Source organism: Callithrix jacchus, chromosome 21 (assembly GCF_049354715.1).
Source record: "Callithrix jacchus isolate 240 chromosome 21, calJac240_pri, whole genome shotgun sequence".
In the NCBI taxonomy this organism is placed as follows: Eukaryota; Metazoa; Chordata; class Mammalia; order Primates; family Cebidae; genus Callithrix; species Callithrix jacchus.
The window spans coordinates 38,729,473-38,742,819 of record NC_133522.1 but is presented as its reverse complement, the minus strand read 5'-3'; the positions used below and the strand labels follow the sequence as shown (position 1 = coordinate 38,742,819).

The 13,347-nt window shown below is 37.1% G+C and overlaps 1 protein-coding gene across 50 annotated transcripts in view; it reads left to right on the top strand.

Annotated features, from left to right (window-relative positions):
* Nucleotides 1–13,347, top strand: part of SYNJ1 (synaptojanin 1) — an 88,209-nt gene that overhangs the window by 54,000 nt on the left and 20,862 nt on the right. For all 50 annotated transcript variants that reach the window (XM_078358464.1, XM_078358490.1, XM_078358489.1 and 47 more), the window contains 7 exons: nucleotides 2,951–3,091; nucleotides 3,387–3,579; nucleotides 4,137–4,295; nucleotides 5,759–5,915; nucleotides 6,515–6,632; nucleotides 6,733–6,948; nucleotides 10,553–10,631. In XM_078358464.1, coding sequence (XP_078214590.1) covers nucleotides 2,951–3,091; nucleotides 3,387–3,579; nucleotides 4,137–4,295; nucleotides 5,759–5,915; nucleotides 6,515–6,632; nucleotides 6,733–6,948; nucleotides 10,553–10,631 — 1,063 coding nt within the window. The remainder of the gene's footprint in view (nucleotides 1–2,950; nucleotides 3,092–3,386; nucleotides 3,580–4,136; nucleotides 4,296–5,758; nucleotides 5,916–6,514; nucleotides 6,633–6,732; nucleotides 6,949–10,552; nucleotides 10,632–13,347) is intronic.

Sequence of the window (13,347 nt, the reverse complement as noted above, 5' to 3'; positions counted from 1 at the left end):
TTTCATTATATAATATCAAAGCATCATACTGGTTAATTACCATCACTGGTAATTGTGTCAGAGGGTAAGTGTTGGGAAGCTGTAAGGATCATGGTAGCAGATACAAGTTTTCCAGAATACTAATTTTTGCCTGAAAACTCAAGCTTTGCCATTGAAAACAGATACTCTTGGTTGTTTTTCTTGAAGAGACAGACTTAGTTGAAAAAAATGCCAAATAATGTAAGTCTGAATAACCATCATCTGTCATTAGTTCTTTTAAGGAAAAACTGTATTCCAAAGAAAGTGGCAGTTTGACTCACAACTTAAAGTATTTTCTTTTTTTGAGATAAATATCATAAGTCAGTATACCACACAAGTGCTTTTTGTGTATTTCCTGTGTATCAGACAGAATATTAAAAAGATGTGACCTAGGATGAGGTTTGATCAAATGAATAATGTTGAGTGCTTCATGAAGGACATTCTTAGGTGAAGTGGCATTTTTTTTTTTTTTACTGCAAGTGTATGGCAGTGGGGATTATAATGATGACTAGTATAGTTTGGTACCTGGATTCCAGTGAAAGCACCAGCACTTTTACCAATGGTTGCTTTTGCGCCATCAGTGCAACTGTCAGTCAACACAGTGAACGTTGCCTTAATAGTATTATGAAAATAGTTGTGACCCCATGAGCTTTGGGAACCCTCAAAGATATCCCCAGACTGCACTTTTGGAACTGCTGCTCCGAACCCATGTTACAAATACAAATTATATTTGTGAAGTTTAAAGTTTGTATTTTATTTTAACAAAGTATGCTTGCTTTTAAATTTCAGCAGTTTCCCATCTTTTGTGACATTTTTAAAGATGTTTCAGGAGGAAATTATGGGTTGAAATAGTCAATTTTGCAAATGACAAATATTTTATTAGCCAAAATGAATAACAGTTCACATCAGGAACATTGGAAAGAAATTAACTTCATTCATTTTGTTGTTTGATTATGTTTTGTGAAAAACATATTCAGGTCTTAAACTAGAATATAACTCTGAGGGTTCCTAGTACCAAGTGCATTGATCAGTTGTTTGTCTAAATAGAACTTGATTAAATTATTCTTTAGGCTAGGTTTAATCAAAGTCTTCTTTAGGCCAGGCACGGTGGCTCATACCTGTTACCCTAAAACTTTGGCAGGCCAAGGCATGTGGATCACTTGAGGCCAGGAGTTCAAGACCAGCCTGGCCAACATAGTGAAACCCCGGCTCTACTAAAACTACAAAATTTAGCTGGATGTGGTGGCACATGCCTGTAATCCCAGCTACTCAGGAGGCTGAGGCAGGGAGAATCACTTGAGCCCTGGAGACGGAGTGAGTGGAGATCATGCCACTGCACACTCCAGCCTGGGTGGCAGAGCGAGGCTCCTCACCCCATGTATATGTATGGAATATATATATTCTTCTTTAATAAAGTAGTGAATATTTATTCATTTTATTTATTTAAGCAGTATCTACTGAGTACCACTCTAGGTACCTCCAATGAATAAAACAGACAAAAATCCCTATCTTCGTGGACTTCGTATTCTAGTGGGAAGAAACAGACAGTGAACGATAACTACAATAAGTAAACTATATAGCAGGTTAGAAAAGTGCAGTGGAAAATAGAGGAAAAGGATCAACTCTAGGGACACAGAGAAGTGTTGGCAGTCTCAAATGAATAATCAGGATAAGGTTCATTGAGAAGATAAGGAATGAATTTCAGCTACTTGGGAGGCTGATGTTGGGAGGATCGCTTGAACCCAGGCAGAGGTTGCAGTGAACCAAGATCCTGCCACAGCACTCCAGCCCTGGGTGACAGAGTGAGATCCCATCTCAAAAAATAAAAAAGAGATTAGGAGACATAACAGGCAAATGCAATATGTAGACCTTGTTTGGACCCTTTTAAAAGAAACAAACCAACCGTTAGAAGATTTTTTTTGATAAATGGGGAACTTTACTTATAAACTACTAGATGATATTAAGGAATTAATGTTTAAATGTGATAATAGTATTGTGAATATGTAAAAATAAAAATGTCTCATTGCATTAGAGATACATATAGAAGTATTTGCAGGTGAAATTGCATAAGTCTTAGATTTGGTCCAAAATATTCTAGGTTTACCAAAAAAACAAAGGTGAAGAGGGATGGAAGAAAATAGATTGGCAAAATATTGATAATTTTGAAATGGGTATATGGTGGTTTATTTAATAATTATGTTTTCTAATTTCCCATAGCAAAATTTTTTTAGAAGACATTATAATTTAGAAAAATAAAAGTAGGGAAATGTATCTGGAAGCACATATAGTTGGCTCTCCATGTCGATGGGTTTCACATCTTTGGGTTCAACTCATCAGAATATTAAATATGTTTAAAAATTGTGTCTGTACATGTGCAGGCTTTTTTTGGTCTTTTTTTTAGCCTTTTTTTGGTATCATTAATCCCTAAACAATATAATATAACAGCTAGTTACCTAGCATTTACATTGTATTAAGTATTACAGGTAGTCTAGAAATGATTTAAAATATACGAGAGATGTGCATGGATTATCTGCAAATACTACTCCATTTTATATAAGGGGTTTGAGCATCCTTAGATTTTGGCATCCACAGGAGCTGGAACCAGCCCCCCACAGATACTACTGTACTTCTCTGTGATCTTAATGAATACTTAAGGAAAAAGTAAAATGTATAAGTTTGAGTTTACTCACCCAGCGAGGAGTCATTTAATGTCTTTATATTTTCTTCATAAAGAAATAATAGATTAGATTTTGAATTGTGGTTTTCTTTTGTCTAAATTGTGAGTTTTCTTTTTTAAAGGAAACAAAAACAGCCTAAGCTTCCTTCAGAGTCTTAGGAAGTTTGGGTAGATAAAGGTATGATTGACAATTGTCATAAAATAGGCTGTTGTCATTATCTTTTTTAAAAATCCCTTTTTAATATTTTCTTGTAGCACAACAAATCAGAAGCTCTGGGCTGTAGAACTTCAGAAGACAATCTCCAGAGACAACAAGTATGTGCTGCTGGCTTCTGAGCAGTTGGTGGGCGTCTGTTTGTTTGTTTTTATCAGACCACAGCATGCTCCTTTTATCAGGTCAGTAAACAGAACACTCTCCTAAGGCTACTTCCTACCATTAAATAACAAGAAAAAAGCCTAGAATATTTATTATTTCTGTTCTTCAAACAAAAACTATCCATAGTTCTTGTTTTAAAATGGTTTTGGGGGTTTTGATTAAAGACTCACTAATAGCTTCACTGTACTCTTTCATAGGCTTGCCCTCACAGTAGCATATTATGTGTTACTTGTATGATTATGTATATTCCTGATTTCCTATGCACGTGGCATTCTTGAAATTTCAATCTGTGATTTAGAATTCTTCATTTCAAAGGGATGTTGCAGTTGATACTGTGAAGACTGGAATGGGAGGTGCAACTGGAAATAAGGGAGCAGTTGCAATCCGAATGCTGTTCCATACAACCAGCCTTTGCTTCGTCTGTAGTCACTTTGCTGCAGGGCAGTCACAAGTCAAAGAAAGAAATGAAGATTTTGTAGAAATAGCACGAAAGTTGAGTTTTCCTATGGTAAGCTTTTGCTGCTTGTTCTTGAAGATAAAGCTTTGAAATGTATTTTAATTTGCCCCAAATTCTACATCAGTGTTTTTGAAAATTTAAGATAGTTCCTAGAAACATTTAGAAGTCCTAGATCAGCCTTCCACTGAATACACAATTTAGTCTGGGTCAGTGAATCTGCGTTTTTACATAAACAGTAGGCTAGAGGAAGCAGTCAGATGTGCATTTGTCTCAGGTGAGTCTGAGAGGGATGTCTTTGAGTTCTGTCTATCCTTTGTCCACAGGGAATTTCTTTGGGCAAATTGTGACAGAATTACGTAGCTTCTTATCTTTGGACCTGTGAATAAAATGAGAGGCAGGTTTGCCTGCCATAGTTCCCAGCTTCATTTTTCTCTGGGCTTAGTGATTTTGAGGTCCTGAGGTTTATTTTCCTTTCATGTGTATTATTACTGTTGGGTTAAAGAAACAGAACATGGGAGGAAACAGGCATATCTGAGGCAAAGAAATAGTTCTAAAACATTTTGAACGTTGATTGTTTTGAATTTAAAATTCTGTCTCATTGCTTTCAGGGAAGAATGCTGTTTTCCCATGACTATGTATTTTGGTGTGGTGATTTCAACTATCGAATCGATCTGCCTAACGAAGAAGTTAAAGAGCTCATAAGACAGCAAAACTGGGATTCTCTTATAGCAGGAGATCAACTTATCAATCAGAAAAATGCCGGACAGGTATATTCATACTTGAGAAAATACTTGTATTAAGAAGATTTTGGGTCATGAAACATGACTTTTTTAATCAAGATGTTTTAAAATTTTCTTGGGGTCTTTTTATACTTATATATCTGCAGGTAAATAGATAATAGAATTATCTTTCCTTAAAGTAATAAAAATAGGAAAGAGAAAACCCATAATAATTCCCAGAAAGAAAAATATATTATGTATCTATAAGATTCATTTTCTAATAGAAGGATAAACTTTTTTTTTCCTTGGTAATAGTTTAGAATCTTAGTCTTTAGGGCTGTTTTTTGGGTTAAGTCCTATAGTCATTGACTCTTTTTTCTTTTGTTTCTTATGTCATCTGACTTTTGAAACACTTCTTAAAACTTACGACCACAAAATTTGGGAAGAATTCATTAAATTTTTTTTTTTTTAGGTAAAAGGATCAGTGGCCATCTAGTATGGTGTCTGGTGACCACCAGACTTGAATTCTAACACTTTGGGCACCACGTTACCTTTTCAGGCCTCAGCTCCTTATTTGAGAACAGGATATCAGGCTAGATGTTTCCAAAATCCCATTTCCAGTTCTAAATGTCTCCTATAACACAAAGATTGGGCAGAATTCCCTTATTCATGTTTTTGTAGTTAGTTTAATCAAATGTCAAACAAGTGGTCTTGACCGCTTCACAGGTGGGAAGGTGTACGTGGGTGCTAGTGGGGGTGGACTCTGCTCACTCAGCCCACTGTGCTCCATCCTTTGTGGGAGAGGGAGCACTGGTGAGTGAGTGCAGGAGCTGGGGTGAACGCTTTTGGGCACCAGCAAGAGCTAACTCTGTCAGCCCTGTGGCAGTGTCTAGGGGACAGCTTAGTTGACGGTCAGCACGACAGCCTTATGCGCCCACACTCATGGCACCTGAGTTCTTGTCCGGCATTCAGGAGGAATGAGGTTGTATGAATGAATTGAAGATGGTAAATGTGGGGGGTTCTATTGCTGATGAAAGTGGCTCTTGGCAGGAAGGGGAGCGGAAAAGGGGACAGAGCGAGAAGGTAATCTTTCCCTGAAGTCCACCCAGCCATCCCATGGCTGTACTCCTTTCCATAACCACACCGCCAAGCTGTCCCTTTGAAGTCAAGCTGCTTCTCTCTGACATCCAGCTGCTTCTCTATCTGCTAGCTGAGCTGGGGTTTTTATGAACACAGGATTGGGGCAAGGCAAGGCAGGCCATGTTTGGTTTTGGTAAAGGCAACATTCGGGAGGGAAAACAGGAATATAAGTTCTCACTTGGGGCTGTTACCACTTGGGTTGAGGGTGGGGCCCTCACTGGGGACCCACTAAGCTTTGTTCCATTCAGCTAGAAGTGTTCATTAGATGCACACGGAGTTCTTCTGAGAGCATCCAGTATGTAATAGACATTTAATGGATGGCTGCCTTATTGCTGTTTGGGAATAACTCATTTTGTATATGTCTATTTTAGATTTTTAGAGGATTTTTAGAGGGAAAGGTGACCTTTGCTCCAACATATAAGTATGACTTGTTTTCTGATGACTATGACACCAGTGAAAAGTGCCGCACCCCTGCGTGGACAGACCGTGTCCTTTGGAGAAGAAGGAAATGGCCTTTTGATAGATCAGGTTGGGAAATGGACTTCTTTATTTAAATGAACTAATGTAAACTTATGAGGAAGCAGGGAATGACATAATATCAAATGAGAAGAGGAGAACTATTGTTTTTCAGCAAACGTTATCCAGAATAAAATAAATGAAATTTAAGTGTGTCAGATTTTTAAAAATATTCTCAGATCTGTTTATAATAACATTTAATTTTTCAGCCTGTTTTCATATAATTTTATGTAAAGAGAAGGAAACATTTTTGTGAAATTTTTCATTGAAGCTAATTTAGGTTTTTAACTAAAGTAACTTTAGTGATTTGCATATGTTTTAAACTGCCACTTGTCTCTTGAATTGTTTATGAAACACCATTTGGTCACAGTCCTTTAATCTCAGAAGTAAAGCCACATCTTAATTTTTACTAAGTAAAGAATAAAACAATAACTTTACCAAAAACCTTTCTAATGTAAAGGTATTTAGGCTGCCTACCTATTACCAAGTATTTCTGGCATTCCAGCCTCAAACCACTAAAGCTCATGAAAGAAAAGGGGAAGGCCTCTTTGCTCCACACAATATGTCTGCTCATACAGCTTCTCTTGTGTTTTTTTTTCCTCTGACTGCAGCTGAAGATCTAGATCTTCTAAATGCTAGTTTTCAAGATGACAGCAAAATCCTCTACACGTGGACTCCAGGCACTTTGTTGCACTATGGAAGAGCTGAGCTGAAGACCTCTGACCATAGGTTTAAGCAGTCTCAGTTTTTCTAATGGTGCTTGAAATTTGTTTGAAATACACCCTTTTTAAAACATTTCTAATACATTTATCTTCCTTTATGCCTTAAGGCCTGTCGTTGCCCTGATTGATATAGATATATTTGAAGTTGAAGCTGAAGAGAGGCAAAACATTTATAAAGAAGTAATTGCAGTTCAGGGTCCACCAGATGGTACGGTATTGGTCTCAATCAAAAGTTCTTTACCAGAAAATAATTTTTTCGATGATGCCTTGATTGATGAGCTTCTGCAGCAGTTTGCAAGTTTTGGTGAAGTTATACTTATAAGGTAATATGTTTATTATGCACAAGTAACTCATGATTTATAAATAATCATTTCTGTATTAGAAATCACCTTATTTGGGGAAGGAGATTAAAAAAAAGATACCATCTTATTTAGTGTTTGACTAGTGTATGAGTATTTTTATTTCCAAACTAAAGAAAAATCATACTGTGGATATTATTCTGTAGGTTTTAAAACTGAATTCTCTACTTAAAAAGCATAAATAAATAGTGAAACTTTTTTTTTTTTTTTTAAAGACAGGGTCTTACTGAGTCACCCAGGCTGGAGTACAGTCATGTGTTCATGGCTCATTGCAGCCTCAACCTCTCGGGCTCAAGTGATTCTTCCACCTCAGCCTCCCAAACAGCTGGGTCTACAGGTGCATACCGCCATGCCTGGCTAAGTTTTATATATTTTTTGTAGAGGCAAGGTTTCACCATGTTGCCCAGGCTGTTCTCAAACTCCTGGCCTTAAGCGATATGCCCAGCTCAGCTCCACAAAGTGCTGGGATTAGAGATGTGAGCCACCAAACCTAACTAAATAGTGAAACTTAATGTGAACAAATGAAGACGAAAATAGGTGCAAGTTCAGGTATGCATGATTCCTATACAGTAGAACAGATAACAAAACCCTATAGCAAAATAAAGCTGTGGTTGTATTTTTTTTTAAGGAGAGATAAGAGTAAAGTGACTTCCTTCCCACCTCTGTTAAAGAAAGTTGGGTCATTTTAAGTATGTTTAGCTTCTAACAGAGATGTGATGAATAGTCCGGAGTTGTTCATTTCAGTCTTGGTTTCCCTCATTGACTTAGCCAACTGCCTTTTGCAGAACCAGATGCCTCTTTTCTTATTTTAAAAATATTCTCTTCCAACTATACAGCAGTTTTGAGAGACTAAATAACGTGCATGTGTGCATGTGTTTGAATTCCATAGGGAAAGATGTACTATTAAATCCTTTTAAATACTGTTCATTTGCTTCGTTAGGTATGTTTTATAGCTATTTGGTGGGCAGATCTCTATACTAGTTTCTGTAGAAGAGCAGAGGAGAAATTGAAGATACAGCTTCTGCTTGTAATCTAGTAGGGAAGATCAGCATGTGTATGATGGCACCCCCAGATCCTAAATGTCGTAGTCCACAGAATTAAGATGGTATGGCTTCTACAGAGTGAAAATCATGCCTAAGACACCTCAAGTCCTTTCAGAGAGTAAATGAACAAATGGAAAAGAAATTGTGTTTAGACTTTCTTCAAATCTTTTGACAAAGATCTATCCCAAAGCTTTCAAATTAAACAAAACAAAAAATTTCAAAAATCTTAAGGTTCTAGAAAGTACACAGTGAAATCTCCAAGTGTACAGATGACAGTATACTTTGCCAAGTACAGAAATGCCAAACCACCAGAAGCATGTGGACTGTGTGAGTGGGCAGCAGAGTCACAGATAAATATCTTCCTGAGCAAATGTAAAATACTGCACTGAGCTAGAAAGAATCTAAACTGTATAAGGGATGAAAGACTCTGATACAGGAAAGGGACCTGTCTTTATAACCCAACCTCTAAAGAACTTGTTAACTGAAGCTGAAAGCTTTCCCCCAAATGTTTGTCATTAGGAATAAGTATTGGTAAGAAACTGAGGCATGGCCGGGCGCAGTGGCTCAAGCCTGTAATCCCAGCACTTTGGGAGGCTGAGGTGGGTGGATCACGAGGTCAAGAGATCGAGACCATCCAGGTCAACATGGTGAAACCCCATCTCTACTAAAGATACAAAAAATTAGCTGGGCATGGTGGTGCATGCCTGTAATCCCAGCTACTCAGGAGGCTGAGGCAGGAGAATTGCCTGAACCCAGGAGGCGGGGGTTGCGGTGAGCTGAGATCGCGCCATTGCACTCCAGCCTGGGTAACAAGAGCAAAACTCTGTCTCAAAAAAAAAAGAAAAGAAACTGAGGCATTAACCTAACATTATAAAGCCATGGGTTGTCTCCAACCTGGATATTCTGGTTGTTAAACCCCAAGATGACTAAGTTGGAAAAGAAAAAGCAGACACTGAAAGTCGACAAGGAGGGGATCACTACAAGCAGTGAGATGAAACTGATTATTACTTTTTATTCTAGATTAAGACAGCCATTAAGGAGTGAGTAAAGCCTGTAAACCCCTTTATTTTTAAATAAGACGTTCCCTGGAAATGTGTATGGGATATATTTAAATACATATAGTTACTTATTTAATTGAAGGAAAAGTCTAGATGCTCTTGCTATAGTGAGTGAAAGCAGGAAGAAAATACAGCTTCCAAAAAAACTTACATCAATTAATGGATATAAGAACCAGAATCCCTTGTTAAAGTTAGAAATGTGTAAGGGGCACATTGCTGATTCACAGTAAGGACAAAGGTATTAGCCCTTACCCAGGACCACAAACGTGTTGGTATCTATCAAAGAACAAATAATGTTTGGGGCTTTAGGGGACTGGTGTGGCGTAAGTGTATCCTTACAGTGGTGATCATAACCTTAGGAGAAGGGATATTCTCGATCACCAACAATTTGAAAAAGATACCTTCATGTAGTTAGGTAAGAATGGTGTGCCTGTATATTTCAAGGGGTAGCATCCTGCAACTTAGCTTTATGCCAAAGAAATTGAGTCAGTTACCTCAGTCATATCTGTGGAATTATAGAAATCTGTCTCAGGTCCTCCAGGGCCTTGATTTTACCAGGGTGAAGTACTTGTGCACACTTTTGTTTTTGGCCTTTTCCTCTTAATATTCAGAATTCATTCTTTGGAATCCTAGTTTAAGTAGGGGGCTAAGGGGAGAGTGATTGTGTGTGTGTGTGTGTGTGTGTACATGTTTTCCCCACTTTCATCTTGAAAATATCTGTAAAGATTCCTGAACTCGTGGTTCAGCTTGCCAAATTATTTCTGTAATAAGATTGATAACATCCTAATTTGTTCTTTTTTGAATAATAACTTCATTATATCCAATGACCCTCTTCAGAACTTGTTCTGTCCTTTTTATTTTTTCCTCTTGAGAGTTTTTTATTTCAAAAGTAGAAACCTGGAATCCTATCACAGACCACTGCAGTGCCAAAAGAGTAAATCTTTATCAATGACAAGGAGCACAACCTAGGGCTTCTTGGGGCCAGTCTGGTTTGTTTTGTTTCTTTGACAACTTGCATCTTTTTTGGTTATAGGAAATTTTCTTCAGGGAAGTCACTGAGACTGAAAATACATAGTACTGGGTTGTGGGATCTGGAGACTTGGATCCCAGCCCTGTAACTTATTCTCCATATAGAATCACTTTGAACAAGCCACTTAACCTCTGGCCCTTTTTGCCTTCTCCATCAAATGGAGGATTGTTAGATTGGCTTAGCAGTGATCACAAATGGAGGTGCACAGACCCATTTCTTCTGGCTATCCATTAGCATAATATCCTAAAGAAATTGGGGTTAAAGTGCTTTTAGGGGAAGAGTGCCCTCTCCAGGTCACCACAAGCCCTACCAGCGTTCCCTCCTTTACTTTGTTACTTCCTGGCCTCTGCAGGCCCAGTAATCATGGGAGTAGTCACTGAGCTTATTATGGCTATGGTATTAATTATGGTTTTTCATTGTTTTTCTCTTTCTTAAAGATTTGTAGAAGATAAAATGTGGGTTACATTTTTGGAAGGAAGCTCTGCCTTGAATGTTCTGAGCCTAAATGGTAAAGAGGTAAGGTAGCATTTGTTGATTCTAAACCATTCTGCAATTAAGTGTCTGAAGATTATACGATATTTTTATAGACATGCAGCAAGATTATCTGAATGAGAGGTGAAAAGACTTTATGGTATGTTCGAGGAGTTAATATTTTTTATTTAGACTGGATTTCTAACTAGCCTAAGCTTATTTTGGTACCTCCCCAGAGATACTAACTGTTGATATAGACTAAGAAGGAAATATGTTTAGCACCTAATTTGATTTATCTTATTACATTTTAAGATGCAAAACGTTTCAAAATTTTATTTGGGGATAGATAGTCTGGCTCATCTCTATAGTAGAAAAATATTCTATCAAATGAAGAAAATGCTCTATTTACCAGAAAACAAGGAAAGGAGGTGCTCATTATTCCTACGAATTTGTTTTATTGGCTTGGTTTGCCTAGTTTTCTTCTTCAAATGTAACTAATTGCCAGAGATAACAAATCCATCCCATTGAAATATTTTAGAAATTTTTAATGAATGAAGATATTCCTAACCTGTGATGTGAAAAGCCACTGATGAGGGAAACTTACATTGTTGGCCTGGAATAGTTTTACTCCTCTGAAGTGTTGAACCCGTCATTTTTTTTCTGAACTCTTTTAGACGAATCCTAAATGTCTAAGTATATGGTCACTGCACAGGATGGACTGACTGCGTTCTAGGCCTGAGTCCTGCAGCAGTGAGCAACTCCTTGAGCACTGTCTTGAGCTTCCTCTTCTGTCAGATCAACTTCTTTGGAGAAAAAAATTGTTTATGTGTATTAGACTGGGTGTGGTGGCTCATGCCTGTAATCCCAGCACTTTGGGAGGCTGAGGCAGGCAGATCACTTGAGGTCAGGAGTTTGAGACCAGCCTGGCCAACATGGTGAAACCCCATCTCTACTAAAAATGCAAAAATTAGATGGGCGTGGTGGTGGGCACCTGTAATCCCAGCTGCTTGAGAGGCTGAGGCAGGAGAATTACTTGAACCCAGGTGGAAGAGGTTGCAGTGAGCCAGGATCGCACCAGTGTGCTCCAGCGGGGGCAACAGAGAATCTGTCTAAAAAATTTTTTTAAATAAAAAAATTCTTTGTGTGTATCGCTTTTGAAATAGGTTTTGTAGAGTTTTGTTTGTTTTCTTAAATGTAATACTAATATACTTTGTAAAATCATTTATCAGGAAATACGAAAAAGAATTAAAAATAAGACCACTCATGATCCTATCATTCTGAAATAATTTCTCTTAACGTTCATATTAGCATATACATATATAAATACAAATGGGATTTTATATACACACAAACACATTAACACAAATGGGATATGCATATATGCAAACACAAATTGAAATCATGTTATAAAGTTATTTTCTTACCACCTCTTTACTTGTGACTGTGTCATGGACATCTTAAACAAACAAGTCATTTTTAATGGCTTCATTAATTTCATTATGTGAATAAATACATACATTTATTAAACCAAACTCCTATTCACAGACATCTAGATTATTTTTCATTTTTTAATTATTAAAACCAATATTCCAGTGAACTTCTCTATCTTTTTGAGTATTTTTTGGTCATCTAAATTTCTTCCTTTTTGTTTGGCCCTGGTCTCTACCAAGGGGATATTCCTAAGGAATTACATCTTAACTGGTCATTATGGTGACAGGTATTTAAGAATGCTTGTTAGTATTTTTTGATGAATATAAAAGAATTTTGTTGACTTTAAAAAGTAATGTATGGCTTGTATAGCATGTTAAGTTCTGAAATTGGAGTGATTTTAGAACTCATATCTAATTAGCAAGTAAAGGATTATGAATTCTTAGGATTCTGACTTTAAAGCTCAGTGCGGATGCTAAATTACTAATAAACACAGCTGTGTCACTCAGCTCAGCAACTTTCAACCTCTGCATTATTATGCCTTCAAGGAATTCTAATATCTGTAACACTGGGAGCCAGGGAAGGTGCCTGGCTCTTCCCACAAAGGTGCCAACTCTCAGAACAGCATATTGATCACAGCTACACAGTTCATTTGCAAATACCAAAAATGTTCACATCTTATTCACATTAAGAAACTCTTCAAACAAAGGAAGTTGAAACTATGTGGGAGAGAGATTTAATTTAGAAAGCAAGTTTGTTACAGGGATATGAGTTTTAAATGAGAATTCCTTTCTAATGCATGATTTATCCTTGACCAAAGAGTCTTGCTGTTATCAGCAATTTTTTTGAAATAATTTTTTTAAACACATTGGCAGGATGTGTTATAACTTAATTATAATGTCTTCGTTGTCTTGGATTATACTTTAGTCTAAAAGACACTCAAATTTATAGAGATGGCAGAGTGCCAGCTTCACAGGTAAAAGTCATTCTGTTTTTAGAATGGTTAATTTCTGTTGAAAATTTAAAATGGTGTTCGCTTCTCTTAATAATCTTCTGGCATTTGAAATGTTAAACAGTATAGGTTAGCACTTAGCAGCTGACATATAGCGGCTCTCAGGACCATATGCCAAGTTAGGAAAGACCAAATAAACAGGAACAGGGAATGCATTTTAAAGATTTTCTACCGTCTTTTCTGTAGTTGTTTCACATGGGGACAGTTATTTCATCTGTAAATCAAAATAAAGTATGAAGTTATGTAGCAAAGTTGTTGGTGAATTTACATCTGGCCAGGAAAACATACTGGCTGTAGCAATGGACACTTGCATCTCTGGGC